This window comes from Mytilus galloprovincialis, chromosome 10 (genome assembly GCF_965363235.1).
Source record: "Mytilus galloprovincialis chromosome 10, xbMytGall1.hap1.1, whole genome shotgun sequence".
NCBI lineage: Eukaryota > Metazoa > Mollusca > Bivalvia > Mytilida > Mytilidae > Mytilus > Mytilus galloprovincialis.
Window position 1 is genome coordinate 89,329,215 of NC_134847.1, and position 24,526 is coordinate 89,353,740.

The 24,526-nt window shown below is 30.9% G+C and overlaps 2 protein-coding genes across 4 annotated transcripts in view; both read right to left on the reverse strand.

The window, feature by feature from the left end:
- Positions 1 to 24,526, reverse strand: part of LOC143048723 (activating signal cointegrator 1 complex subunit 3-like) — a 223,045-nt gene that overhangs the window by 109,776 nt on the left and 88,743 nt on the right. The window lies entirely within an intron of this gene.
- On the reverse strand, positions 11,449 to 15,504 carry LOC143048722 (beta-1,4-galactosyltransferase galt-1-like). 3 transcript variants are annotated; one of them, XM_076222568.1, is made up of 2 exons: positions 15,367 to 15,504; positions 11,449 to 12,871 (listed from the first exon to the last, which is right to left on the reverse strand). In XM_076222568.1, the coding sequence occupies exon 2, from the start codon at positions 12,836 to 12,838 to the stop codon at positions 11,450 to 11,452; it is 1,389 nt and encodes a 462-aa protein (XP_076078683.1). In that variant the 5' UTR covers positions 12,839 to 12,871; positions 15,367 to 15,504; the 3' UTR covers position 11,449. The 3 variants fall into 3 exon arrangements, with proteins under 3 accessions (XP_076078683.1, XP_076078684.1, XP_076078685.1); XM_076222569.1 differs by lacking the exon at positions 15,367 to 15,504 and adding an exon at positions 14,141 to 14,234; XM_076222570.1 differs by lacking the exon at positions 15,367 to 15,504 and adding an exon at positions 14,028 to 14,104.

Sequence of the window (24,526 nt, forward strand, 5' to 3'; positions counted from 1 at the left end):
TTTCTGTTGATTTAATATACGTCTAGTTTACTTTGACACTGAAACTATTTCCGTTATTATGATAGGACGATCGGGCATTCTTATGTTAAAAAACGTCAAAAAAACGTTGGTATGATGCTAACATATTTTATAAACCTTATATGAATACATTTTGATTGTACAACAAAAATATTAATGAAAGCTTTTGTCTGCAAAAAAAATGTAAAAAATTTACTGAAATAACCATCATGACCATTGAAACTGAAATCAATGAAATTAACTTTTATCCCCCTTTACCTGACTTTAAATTTTTGTATAGTAGCAAGTCGTCTTAAGACTTCATTTTTATGGAAAGAGAATATTACCAAAGTTCAAGGTCATCCTTGTATGGAAACTAAATGAAGTCATAAATAAACAAAATGTATCACATAACGAAAAACGTCAATTTTAACGTTAAAAATGACGTATTTAGAAAAAGAAATGGTATGCCCAACAGGCTCCATATATGTTGAATGAAATATTGTCCCCTGATTGTTTAATATGTTTTATGTTCCTAAGTTTAGCCCAAAATAGACAGTAAAGACAAAAAAATTTTAATATTCAATTGTTGACCTTTGACCTCAATTATGCAAAATTCCGACCACTTCTTATGCTTACGGCATCATTAATATTAAAGTCAACAATTTTATCTTTTCAATGATATATAATTAAGCCGTGTGTTCGGTGGGTGCATTAAAAAAAAATATTTTTGATTCTACCGCTGGTCTATATAAGCTTACAGTTACCAATAGATTTGAAATGTTCATGATGTATTTCAACCCGTTCAGCATTTGAACTTTATTGTTGACTAATAAATCACCATAGCTATTATACTTCAAAGATTGTACAGTGACTTTCTATTGACAAGTTGTCACTTCACCATACACAATTCAAACGATGGCTAATGTATGAAATATATGGCACAATTGATTTGTTCCCATACCCCAAGAATTGCACTACCTATTCAAAATATCTTATTTGTTCAACAATCATTATTATAAATCTTTACAATTTATTACAACCTTTGATAACTTCCTTTTTCCAAAAAAAAATATCAATGTATATTGAAAGACAAATGCTAGGAGGAATATAAGAAGAAATCAGAAATAAAAAATGATGACCAAAGAATACAAGTAATAATATACCCAAACTAGAGGCTCTAAAGAGCCTGTGTCGCTCACCTTGGTCTATGTGCATATTAAACAAAGGACACAAATGGATTCATGACAAAATTGTATTTTGGTGATGGTGATGTGTTTGAAGTTCTTACTTTACTGAACATTCTTGCTTCTTACAATTATATCTATAATGAACTTTGCCCATTAGTAACAGAGAAAAATATTTGGTAAAAATTTACATAAATTTACCAAATTAATGAAAATTGTTAAAAATTGACTATAAAGGGCAATAACTCCTTAAGGGGTCAATTGACAATTTAGGTCATGTGGACTTATTTGTAGATCTTACTTTGATGAACATTATCGCTGTTTACAGTTTATCGCTATCTATAATAGTATTCAAGATAATAACCAAAAACAGCAAAATTTCTTTAAAAATTACCAATTGGAGGGCAGCAACCCAACAACCGGTTGTCCAATTCATTTGAATATTTCAGGGCAGATATATTGACTTGATTAACAATTTAACTCCTTGTCAGATTTCCTCTAAATGATTTGGTTTCAGAGTTATAAGCAAAAAACTACATTTTACCCCTGTTCTATTTTTAGCCGTGGTGGCCATCTTGGTTGGATGGCCAGGTCATCGGACACATTTTTCAAACTAGATACCCCAAAGATGATTGTGGCCAACTTTGGATTAATTTGGCCCAATAGTTTCAGTGGAGAAGATTTTTGTAAAAGATTACTTAGATTTATGAAAAATGGTTAAAAATTGACTATAAAGGGCAATAACTCCTTAAGGGGTCAACTGACCATTTCGGTCATGTTGACTTATTTGTAAATCTTACTTTGATGAACATTATTGCTGTTAACAGTTTATCTCTATCTATAATAATATTCAAGGTAATAACCAAAAACGGCAAAATTTCCTCAAAATTACCAATTCAGGGTCAGCAACCCAACAACAGGTTGACCGATTCATCTGAAAATTTCAAGGCAGATAGATCTTGACCTGATAAACATTTTTACCCCACATCATATTTCCTCTAAATGCTTATGTTTTTGAGTTATAAGCCAAAAACTGCATTTTACCCCTATGTTCTATTTTTAGCCGTGGCGGCCATCTTGGTTGGTTGACCGGGTCACGCCACACATTTTTTAAACAAGATACCCCAAAGATTATTGTGGCCAAGTTTGGATTAATTTGGCCCAGTAGTTTCAGAGGAGAAGATTTTTGTAAAAGATTACTTAGATTTGTGAAAAATGGTTAAAAATTGACTATAAAGGGCAATAACTCCTAAAGGGGTCAACTGGCCATTTCGGTCATGTTGAATTATTTGTAAATCTAACTTTGCCGAACATTATTGCTGTTTACAGTTTATCTCTATCTATAATAATATTCAAGATAATAACCAAAAACAGCAAAATTTCCTCAAAATGACCAATTCAGGGGCAGCAACCCAACAACAGGTTGACCGATTCATCTGAAAATTTCAGGGCAGATAGATCTTGACCTGATAAACATATTTACCCATGTCAGATTTCCTCTAAATGCTTTGGTTTTTGAGTTATAAGCCAAAAACTGCATTTTACCCCTATGTTCTATTTTTAACCGTGGCGGCCATCTTGGTTGGTTGACCGGGTCACGCCACACATTTTTTAAACTAGATACCCCAATGATGATTGTGGCCAAGTTTGGTTCAAGTTGGCCCAGTAGTTTCAGAGGAGAAGATTTTTGTAAAAGTTAACGACGACGGACGACAGACGACGGACGACGACGACGACGGACGCCGGACGCAAAGTGATGGGAAAAGCTCACTTGGCCCTTCGGGCCAGGTGAGCTAAAAATGAAGACTATTTTTGTTCTCTTCAGTCTTGTTCAAATACTTTTGTTACTTCAACTGAACTGGTATCTTTTTTTTTTTAATTGTAATACAATTCTTACTTTTTCTAAATGTTAAATTCCTCTGGTATCATCAATATTGTTGTGGTGTTTGGTTACTGTGTTATTGACATATATAAAAAAGAAGATGTGGTATGATTGCCAATGAGACAACTATCCACAAAAGACCAAAATGGCACAGACATTAACAACTATAGGTCACTGTACAACAACCCTTCAACAATGAGCAAAGCCCATGCATATCTTTTATTCATAAACAACAATTCCAGTCAACATTTCAATGAAAATTGAAAGATTCTTTATTCTGTCTTTTAGTGAGGTTGAGTTGCTTTATTTTTTTATGCAATGTTTTGTTTTAGTGGTTGGCCCTTAATTCAGGGCGGTGTTGTCTAGTTTAATTGGAATCATGTATTTGATTGCTATCTTTTCTCTCTTCTTTTAACAACATAAACCCCATCCAAATCAAATGTTTTCTCATTTTCAGGACAAGTTAACAATGAATTATGATCAAGGTAACAGTGTTGCAGCAAGGAAATAATTATTTCTATCTCCCTTTAGATTCCAAGAAATTATAACCAGCTGCTCCGCAGGGCGCAGCTTTATACGACCGCAGAGGTCGAACCCTGAACAGTTGGGGCAAGCATGGACAAAACATTCAAGCGTGATACAGCTCTGAATTTGGATTGTGATCAAATTTTTGACATAACATGGTTTTTTTTTACACAAAACAAATGTCAAGATTTTACAAATCAATTAAAGATTTCTTCTTCAAACTTTTTAAATCTAAAATTAAATAGTTGACACAGCATAGGTTTCTGACACAGAATGAATGTGGTCTAATGAACTTAAAAGTTTTTTTTTGCCTTTGAGCAATTCACTATGCTGTTGAATATTAATCCTCTCAAAAAAATGTTTGAAGAAATTTTCTTTTTATTTATGAAATCTGAAATGAGAAAAAATTAACCCCCCCCCCCCCCTTTTTTTCACATCCCCGTTTCCCTTTTTCCAAAACTGATATCAATTCAAATTTCTAATGGAGTTTGCAACAATAACTACTCTTTTAAATACATCATAAAATATTAAAATGTAAAATAAAGTGCTTGTTATCACTGAATGGTAAAGATCGGTTGGTAGTAAAAGTGAATATACATTGTTTATTGTATAAAACAATAAAAAAAACTTCATCAGCAACATTTTATATTGGCAAATTTCCAATGAAGTTATTTACATAAAGTTATTGGCAAATAAAAATAGAAAATGACATCATAGTCATGTCTGGCAAATTTCCAACATATATTATCAACTACTATTCTATACAAAGAAAGATAACTCCAATTGAAAATTAATTGCTATTGCACAATATTGTGCAATTAGATATTTCTTGCTATTGTGCAATACTGTGCAATTGAAAATTTCTTGCTATTGCACAATACTTGATATGGAATCCTGATTTGGACCAACTTGAAAACTGGGCCCATAATCAAAAATCAAAGTACATATTTAGATAAAGCATATCAAATAAGCCCAAGAATTTAATTTTTGTTAAAATCAAACTTAGTTTAATTTTGGACCCTTTGGACCTTAATGTAGACCAATTTGAAAACTGGACCAAAAATTAAGAATCTACATACACAGTTAGATTTGGATATCAAAGATATCAAAGAACCCATTTATTCAATTTTTGATGAAATCAAACAAAGTTTAGTTTTGGACCCCCATTTGGACCAACTTGAAAACTAGGCCAATATTTAAAAATTTAAAAATCTAAGTACATTTTTAAATTCAGCATATCAAAGAACCCCAAGGATTCAATTTTTGTTAAAATCAAACTAAGTTTAATTTTGGACCCTTTGGACCTTAATGTAGACCAATTTGAAAATGGGACCAAAAATTAAGAATCTACATACATAGTTAGATTCGGCATATCAAAGAACCCCAATTATTCAATTTTTGATGAAATCACACAAAGTTCAATTTTGGACCCTTTGGGCCCCTTATTCCTAAATTGTTAGGACCAAAACTCCCAAAATTAAACCCAACCTTCCTTTTATGGTCATAAACCTTGTGTTTAAATTTCATAGATTTCTATTTACTTATACTAAAGTTATGGTGCAAAAACCAAAAATAATGCTTATTTGGGCCCCTTTTTGGCCCCTAATTCATAAACTGTTGTGACCTCAACTCCAAAAATCAATCCCAACCTTCCTTTTGTGGTCATAAACCTTGTGTTAAAATTTCATTGATTTCTATTTACTTATACTAAAGTTATTGTGCGAAAACCAAGAATAATGCTTATTTTGGCCCTTTTTTGGCCCTTAATTCCTAAACTGTTGGAACCAAAACTCCCAAAATCAATCCCAACCGTCCTTTTGTGGTCATAAACCTTGTGTCAAAATTTCATAGATTTCTATTCACTTTAACTAAAGTTATAGTGCGAAAACCAAGAAAATGCTTATTTGGGCCCTTTTTGGCCCCTAATTCCTAAAATGTTGGGACCAAAACTCCCAAAATCAATCCCAACCTTCCTTTTGTGATCATAAACCTTGTGATAAAATTTCATTGATTTCTATTTACTTTTACTAAAGTTAGAGTGCGAAAACTAAAAGTATTCGGACGACGACGCAGACGACGATGCCAACGTGATAGCAATATACGACCAAAAAATTAAAATTTTTGCGGTCGTATAAAAATAAATGTCACAATTATTATAAACCCTTCCCTTAATTTCACTGCAATAACCAATAGAGAATTCAAACTTTATTGATACTATTCAGTTTGCCCACTTGAGAAGTTTACCCAGGTTTCTCACTATTCAAACAGAAGAAAGGTATAAACCAGTGAAAAGTAGTCTGATAAGACCAAAACAAATAAATTAATCAGGATTTGGTGTTAAATACAAATATATTTCATTAGATTCATACACAATTGTTTGTTTTGAAAAGTTAATGGAGTACAATAGCAGATAAGAAATTCCTTCCATGACAGAACTTTAAAACATTTGATTGTAATAAGTACTTTCTGTGCAGTAACCAGTTTTAGTGTCACATTCATATATAAGAAACATGGAGTAGGTATAAATGTGACGATCCGATAACACAAGTTAACAACAATATTTCTGTTAAGGTCACTGTATCACCTTCTGTGATAAATAGTTCTATGGTATCTATACACCACAAGCAAAACTGTAAATTTAATTAATAAATGTAGATCAAATGTGAACCAAAGATTAGGATGTTTCTGACACCGAAATCTAAAAGCAAGGACTTAAACAGGTACAGTCAGAATCAGAAATTCAGAGGCAGATTCAGAGAAGGGAAATATTTGGTTGAATATATATGGAATCCCTGAGACATGACCGGAGAGGGCCACTTCTAAGGCAGTCAGTGGGCCCCTACTTATAAAAACTTTGGGATCTGCCACTGAGAATACTAATAGCGTTTTTGGTTAAGGTGACATGCCTTCCTCTGAAAGTACATGGTGAACTAGCACATTAAAAATCTAGCTTAGCATGTTGGGCCAATACAAAGCAGAGTTCATGTTTAAAACATTTATTGTTTTGAGTTCTAATGTCCTGAACATATACGGTATTTAGTTTGCCACTGTAGTTAATAATCTATCCAACCACTCATTTAAAACAAAATGAAATCAAAATCTGCATATTTCATATGATATTCAAAAGACACAACACAGAATAAACTTACAAAACATAACTGTAGACGATTTCCAAATGACAATTTTTTCAAAACTTAGTGACAAATAATTTATAATTTCAACCTATACATATTGCTATAGCCTTCATTTACCATTTCTACTGTTTTAAATTTCAAAGCTTACAGATCATTAATGGGTTCTTAAAGGAGATGCTCGTCTCATAAAAGGACCAGCTGATATACAGCCAGAGATAAAAGGAGAAGGAAAAAATGAATAGAGTTACAATTTTTACTATAGCAAGGATGTTTCTTAAATAAGGGCACTTTTAAAATTAATCAGATATACTACTGTTGCCTTTATATGTCATCTATAAAACATCGTGGACAATTGGAAGAGCCTTTTTTTTATATGACTAATATCATGCATATTTTTGTTCTTAAATATTTCAGTGCATTTATAGATCTAATTTGGCCCAACAATTAATTGTACCTTTTCCTTATGCCTCAAAAAATTAGTCTATGGTAACTAACTTTATATCATTCTAAACATACCAATTATTCCTTCTTATTTAGTGATAAAGGCCACTGTAAAAATCTACTCTGTCTTATTAAGTTTTATATGGACAATAATCGACAAATGATGTAGAGGACCCTGTCAAAGGTGAAGGTCATTTACATCAGTATTTATTTCTCTCAAACATTCAAAAGACCAATAATGGTCATGTGATTATCATCTTTAGAGGACTCTCCGTTAGGAACATCAACGAGCCAATTAACTGGATTCTAGGATAGATATAGCTTTTCTGTCATATTAATTCACTTGTCTGGAAAATTAACTTACTTTATGTAGAAAATCTAGACTTGTCCTATTCCCTCTGGAGACGGCAATATTTCTCTACAAATCAGTTTCATACACGATAATGTAATTTGTGAATAACCATGTGTAATGAAAGTTAAAGTCCTTGGAATATGGAAGTACCTTAATATACCCATAGAGACGTGGACTTATAATAATCATGTGAAATGAAAGTTAAAGTCCTTGGAATATGGAAGTACCTTAATATACCCATAGAGATGTGGACTTATAATAATCATGTGTAATGAAAGTTAAAGTCCTTGGAATATGGAAGTACCTTTATACCCATTGAGACGTGGACTTATAATAATCATGTTGTACAGGGTTTTCTTATTTGTGGTGGTCAAGTCATGTTTCTGATTTCAAAGAAAGATCCTATGTCATTTTTGGTCAGACATCAGAAACGCTCAAAGCAAAATATTTGAAAGCCCTATTGATGCATAATATTAGGACCAAAATAATTGAAGAGCTTTAATAACAAAAAGGACCTTAAAAAAATTTGCCAAATATTTTTAAGGTGAACTTTGCCAGAGGGAGATGAAACCTTTCTTTTGTAAATAATTGATAAATTTTATTAATAATAAGTTTTTTTTAAATAAATCATGTGAATACCTAAGTACTCACTAAAATTAGCTAAAGATACCCTTGGAAACTGACTAGCCCACCAGCAGGGGTTTTGGACCGGTACTGTAAATTATACCATGGCAATAACAATTAAAATGATTTCTTGAATTTTTCTATAAAAATATTTTTTTTATAGTTTCTGATGGCTTTTGTAAATATTTTTGCTGCAAATTCTCTGTTGAAGCACTTCCCTTAGAACCTCCCTTTATGATTGAATAATTAAAATAAATGGGTTTCAATTGACAATCTTGCATCCATTGCATCAAAACAATCTGTATATTTCTGTAGAGTTTTTGTTTCCAAATGGAAAACTGATGAAATCTTTTGTTTTCCCTCTTTAATTCAAACATACCTATTTAAAGTGGATGGACGAAAAATTATTGCAACTTATATTTATCCCTTCCCACTTTGTGCGTGCAAGTGCTGCCTTGTAGCGCCATCAGCCTGCTCTTTTCTGAAATCTACAAGGGTGTCTTAATGCGAGATATGACAGGGGTCTGCCAAATATTGTCCCCTTCCGACAGACTATCATCTTTTTCTCATGACAATACTGACAAATGGTGTCAAGAGAGAGCTGGAAATTCAGTCCATGAGAGGGGATCAAACCAGAAACCTTTGTTTGTAGTCTGATGTGCTAACCACTACACCATGGCTCTCTCTTTAGGTATCACACAGTGAAATATTACTAGTCTGATGTGCTAACCACTACACCATGGCTCTCTCTTTAGGTATCACACAGTGAAATATTACTAACTTTATTAGTTATTTATGCAGCCAAAAAATAAGGACACCACTGTAATGTCTGAGAGGGTCTAGACTTCAATTACTTCCAAATGTGCTCTGATGAGAAAGTTATTGTCCCAGGATAATAAAAGGGATATTTTTTGTTTACTTTAAGTAAAATCCTTTTAACTAGGCATGTTTTATAATTTTATAATACACTTTAAATCCATAAATGTCGATTTCACAGTAAAACATATGTTAGAAGCTGCCATAAACTTGCTGTCTAAGTATCAATACAGTGAAATCTTTATTATCTCTTTACATTTATGGTAAATTACTCACAATAATATAGATGTCATTTTCTATAGTGGGTCAAAAGTAATTTTATGATACTGTTATCTCTTATGTATTCCTTTCTATTATCCTAAAACAGTGTTTAACAACATCAATACCAATGCTAATCAAATAAGGATTATCATTCCCTTGGATATTTCTACCCTAGTACTTTGTTTCCAGCATTATTTAAGGAATGACTGTAATATTTTTTTGTCTATGAAGAAATAACATAAAAAAATGTGGCACACACTGATCATGAACAACCCGCATAGCATGTTATTTAAAGTGTGCACCACGTTTCTTATGTTATTTCGAATAGGCAAAAAAAATACAGTCATTTCTTATAATTTAGTTCTTAAATCCATTTTAAACCGGAGTAAATCAGGAAAAAAATGTTGATGATGTCACGGTCACATGACAAAATTATGTTTATGGGCTGATAAACAAACAACAACAACAACAACAATACTTTATTTTAAAGTCAGCCAATCAGAAGACGCGTTACATCTGAAATTAAATTATTTATTTATATTATTACATATCCTTTGAATTTCATAGCTTCTTATTGGTATATGTGTTTCCAAATATATATTTTGAATTTTTGTATTTTTTCACTGTTTTGAATTATTGACTAAACATTTTTAGCAACATGGTTTTAGTATTGTTATAAGGCTTACAGTATTTACATATGCTATATAGAAACTTTCACTCAGTCAAAAAGGGTACTCTTTATATGGACCTGTGAGATTATATTAAACCTCTGACTTTGTCCTCAAATAATATGTTCTGAAAAAGTCCATAAATATCTTATTGAACTTTTCAGAAGTCCATAATTGGTAAATATGTATGTATAACAGTTTGTATGTGTGTGTGTGTAATTACAATCAATTAATTGGTCAAACTTTTTATGGATGATGAAGTGTAAATCATATTGTCTGACTTTATATTTGAATAACTTTATTCATCAAACGTTAAAATATTTTTAATGCAGTAGAATTTCACAGATTTATTATAGTGCCAATATTGACTTCTTTGCTTGGTCATTGTAAAAAGATAATGATTTCCAACCATCAACAAGAAATTTACAAGAAAACATGGAGCAGTATCTAGTTAAATCAGACAAACATGTTATAATCAAATATTAAACTGCATCTCCAATATGATTGTTATCAGAAATGGTGATTTAAATAACCAAAATCTGATGCTTTCTCGACATGCAACCTTTAAATCAGTAGGTAAAAGTTTCGGTAATAAGATTAACTCCCCTAACAAGACATTATTTTGTTAATAACCATCAAAGCAATTTTTCATGTCCTCTTGTCCTGAATTTAATTTGACATTAGACATCATCATCCTAGATAATTTTTCCAGTTCAAGAAAATGAATGACATTGGTTTTGTATGAATTGTTGTACTTCTATCTATTCTTTACATACAAACCCTCAGTAGGAGGAGTTTATTGATTATTAACATGCACTGATTTATTTATTCTGACCCTATGTCTTTGATTAAACTCAAAATCAATGATATCCAATAGCTATTCCATCCTCTAAAACATTATGGGCAATATTTGTTTAAAGCGTACACCAAAAATGGATTAATTGACTGATAGACAGCCTGGGGATCATATTGTTATTTTTATTCTGGTTTACACAACATGATAAGATCATTAAAACTCTCAAATTAATAATTGTCTCAGCCATTATAATACAGTGAACCATGTGATACAACATCATCACATTATGTCTTCACTAGAAACATTCTGACAAAGACATCATAATACCATTTCTATATCATTCCTTACATTCTTACACTCACAAATGTACTGGGAACTTTCCCATTTCCTACTATTTTCCATTCAAAATAACCTCTTTCTGTTTTGTTTTCTTTTGTAGTTATATTGCCATCGAAATATTAAACTCAAACTTCCTATATATTAAGTTCAAAGCTCTGTTCTGATGTTATAATGGCAGTGTTTGAGCTTCTAAAAGTTATAAAAAAGATTTCCGCAAGGGTATAGTGTGTCACAACATGTACTGTAATGGGTGTTGAGTACAAAGAATCTAATTGAAGGACCTCTATGTATACTTGACTGTACAAATGTTATCTGCTCTTTGGTCGAGTTGTTGTCTCTTCAACATTTTCCCTAAATCCATTCTCAATTTTGTTTATGTTCAAAGTAACATTTAAATAATATACAAATGAAAAAAGAACGAACAAGTTCAAGAAAATAATTTATTTTTGGTAGTATTAACCATTTGAGCACTAAGGTGTGATAAAGTATCAACAATAGATTTAACATGTAATATCTTATTTCTAACATGGCCGTATTTAACTTTAATGGTCTGGTCCAGGACCCAGTCCTTGCAGTTCATACCATAGTTAGACAGGCACGACCTGTAATGGTGTAATAAAACTTTAGATGTCGGAGGACTTATTATTTTATACTGTTCTAATAACGGTTTACTGACATGGTGTATTCCTACTTCAAATATGGCAGACGGTTTAACTAGCACCTTCGTACGGAAACGACTGAAATTCTTAGTTCGTTTAATACTGCTTATGGCTAAAACATCACCTTTTAACGATGTGTCGAAAAATGCACTATGTATGCCGAGTCCTTTGACGTTTCCAGACAGGAGAGGTGTCAAAGACTGGTCCCAAAAGACTGTACTATCATGAGGTACAATCAATTCATCAATGTCCTGTATAGCTAACTTATCTGTTAGACTCATTGACCTATATAGACAATCATTGTGAGCTATTAACTGTCCATGGTACCAGATATGTCCTTCCTGTATCGAGTCCGGTAGTTTCCATGGTATCACTGTTACCAGACTTTCATTGGAATAATGTTCTAAAGCTATCTTACTTTTCTCGTCTTGAATGCCATGAGTATAGAATATAAATTTTTCAGCACCTAAATATTTAGTAAATTCCATGAATTCTATTAACCTTGAAGAATTAACACTACCAAACAATGGTGGAATACATACAGTGTATTGGACTTTGGTGTTTTGTGACTCTAATGGTATTATATTTAATGTTACATTGTTTCCCTTGGTAGATGGCTCTGTATTCAGTGTATAACTTACAGTTACATCACAAGGATCAGGGATATTCTCAGGAATCGGACAAGACATTATCCAACCTCCAAATTTTTTATTGTGATTTTCACACATTTCATATTTATTGGCAGCAACTTTAATTAAGTTATCTCCCTTGAAAGAGCAAAAGACATTGATATTATCTTTCTTGCCTCTCAATAGAATTGACATAATCCTAACATACGTAGTATTCATTCTTTTGTCCAAGTAAGCTGTGTAGACATAAAATAAATTTTCAGCGACAGTTTGGAAAGAAAATTGTGTAGTTTCCGATGAGAGATGACAAGGTGCTATGGTGAGTACCTCTGTTTGTAATCTTGTCAAAGTTAGAACATTATCCACTGCTAGATTATTGACGGAATTATTACGAATCTGGTATTTCTGGTTCCCTGTTTGAGACAGACATATTTCTACTTGTAATCGGCTATGTAACAATAAAATCATCAGAAAGTATAACCCAGAAATTGTCACCATGTAGAAATACGTGTTTTTATTTCTTTTCATAATACCCTGAAAACACACTTCCTTCTGTTATCTCTGAAAAAGAAATAAAAAACATATAAAACAATGCAGCCTTATTCTTGTTAAATATCTAATATACAATAATAAACATATAAAACAAAGCAGCCTTATTCTTGTTAAATATTTAATATATTATAATAAACATATAAAACAAAGCAGCTTTATTCTTGTTAAATATCTAATATACAGTAATAACCATTATATCAAAGTAAAAAAAAAAGATTTTATGGCTGTTTTCTTCATCTTTATATCTGATAGGTCATAAAAATTAAACTAAATAGACCGGTCCACCTTAAGCTTACAACCAAATGAAGACAAACCTTAAAGAAATCTGCTTTCAGACTGTCTAAGACAATCTGTTATAGGTCTATTCTCTGTAGTTATTTTTAAATAAAAAATAGTTTTGATTTCGAATAATATTACTGAAAAAATTGCTGTTTAATTTTTAATTTCTAGGCTATCTATTTCTGTGATAAATTATCAATTAAAAATTAATTTTTATAATCATTTCACTCCACATATTATTGAACTTGTTTTTTATGGTAAATATTGATACAATTTAAAAAGAGCTGTTTGCATTAAAAGTTGTAGCTCAATTTAAATGTTTTAATTTATTTATATAAAACCAGTGTCTTATTGATTTTGATAAAAATAAAGCTTTAAAAGTTTTGATACAGATTTGTATTCAATGCTATCAGTGGAATAATAAAGAGAAGAAATATAAGGTTCTAAAGGACAAAAGACAGTCCAATTCTTGGAATAAACCTGCAGCTAAAGATCTTTTGATAAAAGTCAATATTTCACATTGATACTGGTTAAGGTGATTCTTTTCTAGACAAAACATCAGATTTAAACCAGAACACTTTCTGCATTACACAAAATAATGTAAGGCTAAATGTCCATGTCCAAAGGTCAAGCCAGTGGAAGATCAAGGGGGGTTGACCCCACCCCCCTCTCCCCTTTTTTGGAAGATCAATGCATTTGAGTGGGGACATATGGTTGTAACCTCGCTTTAATCCTCGGTTGGGAACTTCCCCTTTCAAAAAATTGCTGGATCAGCCCCAGTGCAAGTATAAATCAGAAACAACTTTAACAGTTGCTATAGGATAGGATACAGTAACAATATGTATCGGCAAATAAAATAATGATAAAAAAATAGTTCTTATCTTACCTTATCACAGATTTAATGTACAAAAAAAATATTCTGTTCCTTTTCAATATTGAGGAAATTAAAACTCAAAAAAAAATTAAAACAAGAAATATTTCCCTATTAAGTCTTCTTACCTTAAAACATGAACATGAAAGTAGATACAATCCATTCTTATAACAAATTTTATTGAACTTATTTTATATAGGTAATTTTGATGGTACTTGTAACATACAAACAAACAGATCAAGACTCTATATAAACATTATAAGGATCCATTGAACAAACTTCATACCATGTTACCTGGTTTTAACCAATATCATAGAAAAACATGTCAAACTAAATTTTGATTTTATTATCGATCTTTTAAGCTGATTTATCAATATTTAATAAAATCAAATTTTGAGTAGGTAAAAAACCATTAAATCTCTATAATTGGAAATTTCTAAGAAGAAATCATACACCTGAAGTACTATATTCATGTCCAGCAATAGAATTATCTATTATAATAGATTCCGTAACATTGTCGGTATAAATTGATCACAACTGAATTCAATTGATGAAGATCCAGTAAAATAGACAATAGTTATTTCCCTACCAGCTTTTATTTATACCATTAAAGCACCAAAGGATTAACATTATAAACTTACAAACTTTATTACACCTATATAATGTGCATTCAAAATTCTTCAGTTCAAACTCTTACATTTTTATATGTGATGAATTTTCTACACTATAAAACTATTATTAATATAAGCAACCCAAGATAAAATAAAAATTAAAAAATTGTGAAAGCAGTAACTTGATTTAAATATGATATTTATGAGGACAGGTCAGTTTTCATTATAACATTTATGATACCTGGAATGTTTAAAGTTACTAGGTTCAGTCCATGGGCAAATTTAAAAAATTAATGTTGATAAGAATTTTAGAAAAAAACATTTATGGCAATCAGATTTTTTTTAAATTTTTTTAAAAATAGTAAAAATATATAACTGAGGACATCATGCTTTATTCAAAAGGATTAAGATAAAGTGTAATGTTGTGTATTATACAGCTGCTTGTCTTTTTGTTAATGTTTGTGAAATGGTGCTGTCAGAAGGTTGTTGACTTACAAGTTTAAATATCACTTTGGTATCTCCCCTAACTTTTAATTAATCATTGAACATTATGCCAAAAAAATAATTTGAGAAGAAAAGCATTCTTTTTTTAAGTATGCATTCATTACTTAGGAAGTGTATAAAATTAAAATAAATGGTATTATAATTTATACGCCAGGAAATCATCATTTAAATTTTTCCTTTTTTAGAAAAAAACCCAGGACCATATTCTATAAAACTTAAATGTTGTAATGCCACCTTACCTTACAAAGTATTTAATCCCATAGCATGATAGCTTCAATCACTGGACAAACACAGTGTGGAATAATAAAACATCAGAGCTGTTTTATCCAGAAAATTATAACCCAAAAATCAATATGTAAAATGCCTGACTGTATGGGATGCACAATAAGGAATTCTTACACAAAATCTTGACATTTCTTTTTGTTGCTGTGGTTACTAGAGAGATAATTTGAGACATCTATTGTTCTGTCAACGAGATAATAAGGATTAGGAGGTATAAGGACTAAAGATTGAAATCAAAATAAATGGACTGGAATTCTAAAATCAGGGAATTTTTTTATGAAACATACTGTGTCACTGTGGAATCTGACTCGACTGATTAAGGATTTATTCTCTAAAGCAGAAGTTTTATATATAGATCCATCGATTGATTCCTCAGTCGTAAAGTAATTTCTAAATATGTAAAGTATATGTAAAGTATAAACATTGATTCCTTGGTTTAAAAGTAATTTCTAAATATGTTCATTTTCTAAATATGACAATATAAACATAAAAAGAGTGATGTCACTATAACGAAACAGCAAACCAAGACACAAATAAATAAAAGAATCAACCAAAATTGTGAATTAAATTAAAAGACTATGGAAGATAGATATGTCATCAACACCAAATTTCTAAAATATTTAAGATGGTTTGCATACCAAACACCTTATTTATTTAAAAAGTTAGAGAATGGAAACCAATTTTGGGGCATCCCTACGACCTTACAGACCTACAGAAAAACAAGGGTAAAACCTCATGCTCCTCCACTACAGCAGGGGAATAAAAATTGCTTTGGGTGTTAAATAAGATATCTCATTGCAATCATACAGCATCATTTTATCTTTATATGTTCTTTTCATAATTATATTGTTGTCTTATGAACATGTTTAAATTTTCTTCCAATAAAATAGCTTAGAAATAATCAAATTATTCAAGATTTATGTAAAAAAAAAGTATATATTATCTGCATGATATCCAGAAAAGAACAATTGCATTTTAAAATATATATATATATATATATATCTTTATACCTATTATGCACTAATATTTGGGGGATAAGCACATTGTCAATTAAGAACCATCATGGAAATCTGATGGCCAAAAATAAATTTAGCATTAAGATTTACAGCTTTCTTTCTGTGTATTATAATGTCTTTAATAAAATTGAGAATGGAAATGGGGAATATGTCAAAGAGACAACAACCTGACCAAAGAGTAGACAACAGCTGAACTTATAAAACTAATTCAAGCCTAGATTTGCAATACATCTAGAAAGAAAAAGTCAGTTACCATGACAAAAGTAATGATGTTGTCATTATACTATTGGAATCTTATTCTCATTTGAAGGTTAAGTTGATATCCTTTTGTACGGATGATCTTCTTGGTTTTTACAAGAACTTATTTCAAAGGATCTATAATTCCTTCCTACTCTTATATCATTGTGCAATTAATAAATTATTAATAAGTTTATAGTATTGATAATAGAAAATTAAAACAAATCCAGAAAGTCATCATGTTGCTGTGGTTATGAAAGAAATGATTTCAGATTTCTATTGTTCTGTCACAGAGATATTATTAATAAGGATTAAGATGCATTAGGACGGATATGTTGAACACAAACATATAAGGCAAAATGAATCTAAAAGAGAGGCATTCAAAGATACAAAAGGGGAAAAGTGTTTTAGTTTTTCAGAAAACTTAAAATATGGGTTATATTGATTTATAAATGATAAACATTAAAATCTTAACCAGGTGCTCTGCAGGGCGCAGCTTTATACGACCGCAGAGGTCGAACCCTGAACAGTTGGGGCAAGTATGGACAAAACATTCAAGCGTGATACAGCTCTGAATTTGGATTGTGATCAAATTTTTGACATTACATGGTTTTTTTTACACAAAACAAATGTCAAGATTTTACAAATCAATTAAAGATTTCTTCTTCAAACTTTTTAAATCTAAAATTAAATAGTTGACACAGCATAGGTTTCTGATACAGAATGAATGTGGTCTAATGAACTTAAAAAATTTTTTTTGCCTTTGAGCAATTCACTATGCTGTTGAATATTAATCCTCTCAAAAAAATGTTTGAAGAAATTTTCTTTTTATTTATGAAATCTGAAATGAGAAAAATTTAACCCCCCCTCATTTTTTTTTCACATCCCCGTTTCCCTTTTTCCAAAAATGATATCAATTCAAATTTCTAATGGAGTTTGCAACAATAACTACTCTTTTAAATACATCATAAAATATTAAAATGTAAAATAAAGTGCTTGTTATCACTGAATGGTAAAGATTGGTTGGTAGTAAAAGTGAATATAAATTGTTTATTGTATAAAACAATAAAAAAAAACTTCATCAGAAACATTTTATATTGGCAAATTTCCAATGAAGTTATTTACATAAAGTTATTGGCAAATAAAAATAGAAAATGACATCATAGTCATGTCTGGCAAATGTCCAACATACATTATCTAAAAACATTTTAGATAAGATAAGGGAAAAAAGCTTCATCAGCAACATTTTATATTGGCAAATTTCCAATGAAGTTATTTACATAAAGTTATTGGCAAATAAAAATAGAAAATGACATCATAGTCATGTCTGGCAAATTTCCAACATATATTATCAACTACTATTCTATACAAAGAAAGATAACTCCAATTGAAAATTAATTGCTATTGCACAATATTGTGCAATTAGATATTTCTTGCTATTGTGCAATACTGTGCAATTGAAAATTTTTTGCTATTGCACAATACTTGATATGGAATCCTGATTTGGACCAACTTGAAAACTGGGCCCATAATCAAAAATCAAAGTACATGTTTAGATAAAGCATATCAAAAAAGCCCAAGAATTTAATTTTTGTTAAAATCAAACTTAGTTTAATTTTGGACCCTTTGGACCTTAATGTAGACCAATTTGAAAACTGGACCAAAAATTAAGAATCTACATACACAGTTAGATTTGGCATATCAAAGAACCCATTTATTCAATTTTTGATGAAATCAAACAAAGTTTAATTTTGGACCCCCATTTGGACCAACTTGAAAACTAGGCCAATAATTAAAAATCTAAGTACATTTTTAAATTCAGCATATCAAAGAACCCCAAGGATTCAATTTTTGTTAAAATCAAACTAAGTTTAATTTTGGACCCTTTGGACCTTAATGTAGACCAATTTGAAAACGGGACCAAAAATTAAGAATCTACATACATAGTTAGATTCGGCATATCAAAGAACCCCAATTATTCAATTTTTGATGAAATCACACAAAGTTCAATTTTGGACCCTTTGGGCCCCTTATTCCTAAACTGTTGGGACCAAAACTCCCAAAATCAAACCCAACCTTCCTTTTATGGTCATAAACCTTGTGTTTAAATTTCATAGATTTCTATTTACTTATACTAAAGTTATGGTGCAAAAACCAAAAATAATGCTTATTTGGGCCCTTTTTTGGCCCTTAATTCCTAAACTGTTGTAACCTCAACTCCAAAAATCAATCCCAACCTTCCTTTTGTGGTCATAAACCTTGTGTTTAAATTTCATTGATTTCTATTTACTTATACTAAAGTTATTGTGCGAAAACCAAGAATAATGCTTATTTGGGCCCTTTTTTGGCCCTTCATTCCTAAACTGTTGGAACCAAACCTCCCAAAATCAATCCCAACTGTCCTTTTGTGGTCATAAACCTTGTGTCAAAATTTCATAGATTTCTATTCACTTAAACTAAAGTTATAGTGCGAAAACCAAGAAAATGCTTATTTGGGCCCTTTTTTGGCCCCTAATTCCTAAAATGTTGGGACCAAAACTCCCAAAATCAATCCCAACCTTCCTTTTGTGGTCATAAACCTTGTGTTAAAATTTCATTGATTTCTATTCACTTTTACTAAAGTTAGAGTGCGAAAACTAAAAGTATTCGGACGACGACTACGACGACGACGCAGACGACGACGCCAACGTGATAGCAATATACGACCAAAAAATTAAAATTTTTGCGGTCGTATAAAAAGTTTAAAAATCTAAAATGTGTTCTCAGTAAAGTCTTTTAAAAGTTTTAGTTTCATTACTAAATGTAACAGGTAAAACTGTACCTTGCAGTATGGGCTTTGCTCATTGTTGAAGGCCATACCTTGACCTATAGTTGTTAATGTCTGTGTCATTTTGGTCTCTTGTGGACAGTTGTCTCATTGGCACTAATAACACATCTTCTTATTTAATAACTTAAATGTGCTCAAACATATTGTTATAAAATATAATGATGTGGTATGATGGCTTACAGATGAGACAACTTTTCAATAGCGTTTAAATGAATTGTGCTTGGTTTTTTTAATTTATTAAATCGTAATAAATTCAACATATTCAACAATAAAATAGTACTTTAAGACAAAATAAGTATGTAATAATAATAAAATATATATTACCTTATAAATGTTGTGGACTGTTGATGAAGTCTACTGTGTACTGTTATGTAATGTTGATGAAGTCTACTGTGTACTGTTATGTAATGTTGATGAAGTCTACTGTGTACTGTTATGTAATGTTGATGAAGTCTACTGTGTACTGTGATGTAATGTTGATGAAGTCTACTGTGTACTGTGATGTAATGTTGATGAAGTCTACTGTGTACTGTGATGTAATGTTGATGAAGTCTACTGTGTACTGTTATGTAATGTTGATGAAGTCTACTGTGTACTGTTATGTAATGTTGATGAAGTCTACTGTGTACTGTGATGTAATGTTGATGAAGTCTACTGTGTACTGTTATGTAATGTTGATGAAGTCTACTGTGTACTGTTATGTAATGTTGATGAAGTCTACTGTGTACTGTTATGTAATGTTGATGAAGTCTACTGTGTACTGTTATGTAATGTTGATGTCTTTTGAATAGGGATGTCCATTGATCTGTTTGTTTTGATACTGCATACTACCAAGCTGCTATAACTCAAACTTTAACAAGAATGTGTCCATAGTATATGGATGTCCCACTTGCACTATAATTTTCTATGTTCAGTTGACAAAAGGCACACCTGGCATATTAAATTATCGTACCTTTGATAACTATTGACTGTGAAATTGGGGACACAACTATAATTTGGCATTAAAATTAGAAAGATCATATCATAGGAAACATATATGTTCTAAGTTTCAAGTTGATGTGGACTTCTGTGACCTATACCAAAGACTGTACCTTAAACAAAATCTTTAATCTGAAGCGTTAAAGACTGATGAACAGACAGACGAACAAACAGACGAAGGGACGGTCGACAGAGGATCGAACGGATTATTGTTGCTGATATTCTACTATACTTTTTAAAAAATAATACTCCAAATTGATAACAACACTTCAAATGGTCTGCAATTTTATTTGCTATAGTCTACATGTTTTGCCTACAAGGCAGACTTCATCAGGACTATTTGTATACAGAAATTAATCCCTGAAGTACTCAAAGTGGTACATTGAATCTGACGTCGTCATGGTGAGAGAAACAATGAAAAGTGAAAGTAGCAATTATAAATAGATAAGATAAATATAGAAAATTAAAGTTTGTTTACAATGTAACTTGAGTTCGTTTTATTATTATATGATATATTTTTTTTTTTTTTTTAATAATTAAAAAAAAGCAACATTAACCAAACACAGCCCTTTACCTAATTGAATTAAATTAGTTTTGCCCAACTAAATATTCAGAGATATAAAATTAGGAAATAAACAGCTGCACCATGAGCGCATGATACACCCATCATCGTGTGTGCAATAATCATAATCATAATCATCAGCGTGACATGTGAAAACCACTCTTTTTTAACAAAAAACTCAACAACTCTGAAATAAAACTTTGAATCATCACCAAAAACAATACAGATCTTTAGATAAATATAACTAAGAAGTGTGTAAAGTTTTAAGCAATAATCATAAATTGTTTTTGAGATACAGCGCGACATGTGAATCCCCCCCCCCCCCCTTTCTTTTTTTTTTTAAACTCAATATTTCTAAGATAAAGTTTTAAATCAAAACCAAAGAGTATACAGATCTTAAGATTAATATAATTAAGAAGTGTGTAAAGTTTTAAGCAATAATCATAAATCGTTTTTGAGATACGGCTCGACATGTAAAAACCCCATCCCCTTTTTTTTTACAAAATACTCAATAACTCAAAAACTCAATTTTTAATCATCACCAAAAAGAATACAGATCTTAAAATTTATACAACTAGGAAATGTTTTAAATTTGAAGCAATATATAAATCGTTTTTGATGTACGGCGCAACATGTAAAAACCCCATCCCCCTTTTGTAACAAAATACTCAATTACTCAAAAACTCACTTTTGAATCATCACCAAAAAGAATACAGTTCTTTAAATTTATACAACTAGGAAGTGTTTTAAGTTTGAAGCAACTATCATAAACCGTTTTTGAGTTACGACGCAACATGTAAAAACCCCATCCCCCTTTTGTTACAAAATACTCAATTACTCAAAAACTAAATTTTGAATCATCACCAAAAAGAATACAGATCTTTGTATTAATACAACTAAGAAGTATATTAAGTTTGAAGCAATTATCATAAATCGTTTTTAATCACCAATAAGTATACAGATATTGAGATTAACAAGAGTGCACACACTGAAATGTCTCGCCTTCTTTACTAATCATTGATATTATGTTGATAGTCTTAAGTATAAAGCTTTATTACAACTGTCACATAAACTTAACATTAACCAAGATAGCTTAACAAAGACCAATGAACCATGAAAATGAGGTCAATGTCAGATGAACCATGCCAGGCAGACATGTACAGCTAACAAAGCTTCCATACAACAAATATAGTTGACCTACTACTTATAGTTTAAGAAAAATAGACCAAAACACAAAAACTTAACACTGTGCAATGAACCGTGCAATTGAGGTCATGGTCAAATAAAACCTGCGGGACTGACATATAAATCATAATATATTCCCATACACCAAATATAGTTGACCTTTGGCATATAATATTAGATAAAAAGACCAAAACTTTAAAAACTTAACTCTGACCACTGAACCATGAAAATGAGGTCAAGGTCAGATGACATCTGCCCGCTAGACATGTACACCTTATAATCATTCCATACAACAAATATAGTAGACCTATTGCATAAAGTATGAGAAAAACAGACCAAAACACAACCAGGTGCTCCGCAGGGCGCAGCTTTATACGACCGCAGAGGTTGAACCCTGAACAGTTGGGGCAAGTATGGACAAAACATTCAAGCGTGATACAGCTCTGAATTTGGATTGTGATCAAATTTTTGACATTACATGGTTTTTTTTACACAAAACAAATGTCAAGATTTTACAAATCAATTAAAGATTTCTTCTTCAAACTTATTTAAATCTAAAATTAAATAGTTGACACAGCATAGGTTTCTGACACAGAATGAATGTGGTCTAATGAACTTAAAAGTTTTTTTTGCCTTTGAGCAATTCACTATGCTGTTGAATATTAATCCTCTCAAAAAAATGTTTGAAGAAATTTTCTTTTTATTTATGAAATCTGAAATGAGAAAAATTTAAACCCCACCCCCCCCCCCCCTTTTTTCACATCCCCGTTTCCCTTTTTCCAAAACTGATATCAATTCAAATTTCTAATGGAGTTTGCAACAATAACTACTCTTTTAAATACATCATAAAATATTAAAATGTAAAATAAAGTGCTTGTTATCACTGAATGGTAAAGATTGGTTGGTAGTAAAAGTGAATATACATTGTTTATTGTATAAAACAATAAAAAAAACTTCATCAGCAACATTTTATGTTGGCAAATTTCCAATGAAGTTATTTACATAAAGTTATTGGCAAATAAAAATAGAAAATGACATCATAGTCATGTCTGGCAAATTTCCAACATACATTATCTAAAAACATTTTAGATAAGATAAGGAAAAAAAGCTTCATCAGCAACATTTTATATTGGCAAATTTCCAATGAAGTTATTTACATAAAGTTATTGGCAAATAAAAATAGAAAATGACATCATAGTCATGTCTGGCAAATTTCCAACATATATTATCAACTACTATTCTATACAAAGAAAGATAACTCCAATTGAAAATTAATTGCTATTGCACAATATTGTGCAATTAGATATTTCTTGCTATTGTGCAATACTGTGCAATTGAAAATTTCTTGCTATTGCACAATACTTGATATGGAATCCTGATTTGGACCAACTTGAAAACTGGGCTCATAATCAAAAATCAAAGTACATATTTAGATAAAGCATATCAAATAAGCCCAAGAATTTAATTTTTGTTAAAATCACACTTATTTTAATTTTGGACCCTTTGGACCTTAATGTAGACCAATTTGAAAACTGGACCAAAAATTAAGAATCTACATACACAGTTAGATTTGGCATATCAAAGAACCCATTTATTCAATTTTTGATGAAATCAAACAAAGTTTAAATTTGGACCCCCATTTGGACCAACTTGAAAACTAGGCCAATAATTAAAAATCTAAGTACATTTTTAAATTCAGCATATCAAAGAACCCCAAGGATTCAATTTTTGTTAAAATCAAACTAAGTTTAATTTTGGACCCTTTGGACCTTAATGTAGACCAATTTGAAAACAGGACCAAAAATTAAGAATCTACATACATAGTTAAATTCGGCATATCAAAGAACCCCAATTATTCAATTTTTGATGAAATCACACAAAGTTCAATTTTGGACCCTTTGGGCCCCTTATTCCTTAACTGTTAGGACCAAAACTCCCAAAATCAGACCCAACCTTCCTTTTATGGTCATAAACCTTGTGTTTAAATTTCATAGATTTCTATTTACTTATACTAAAGTTATGGTGCAAAAACCAAAAATAATGCTTATTTGGGCCCCTTTTTGGCCCCTAATTCATAAACTGTTGTGACCTCAACTCCAAAAATCAATCCCAACCTTCCTTTTGTGGTCATAAACCTTGTGTTTAAATTTCATTGATTTCTATTTACTTATACTATAGTTATTGTGCGAAAACCAAGAATAATGCTTATTTGGGCCCTTTTTTGGCCCCTAATTCCTAAACTGTTGGAACCAAAACCCCCAAAATCAATCCCAACCTTCCTTTTGTGGTCATAAACCTTGTGTTTAAATTTC

Excerpts from the sequence above, each read along its gene's own strand:
- LOC143048722 (XM_076222568.1), bottom strand. The coding sequence starts at position 12,838 with ATGAAAAGAAATAAAAACACGTATTTCTACATGGTGACAATTTCTGGG.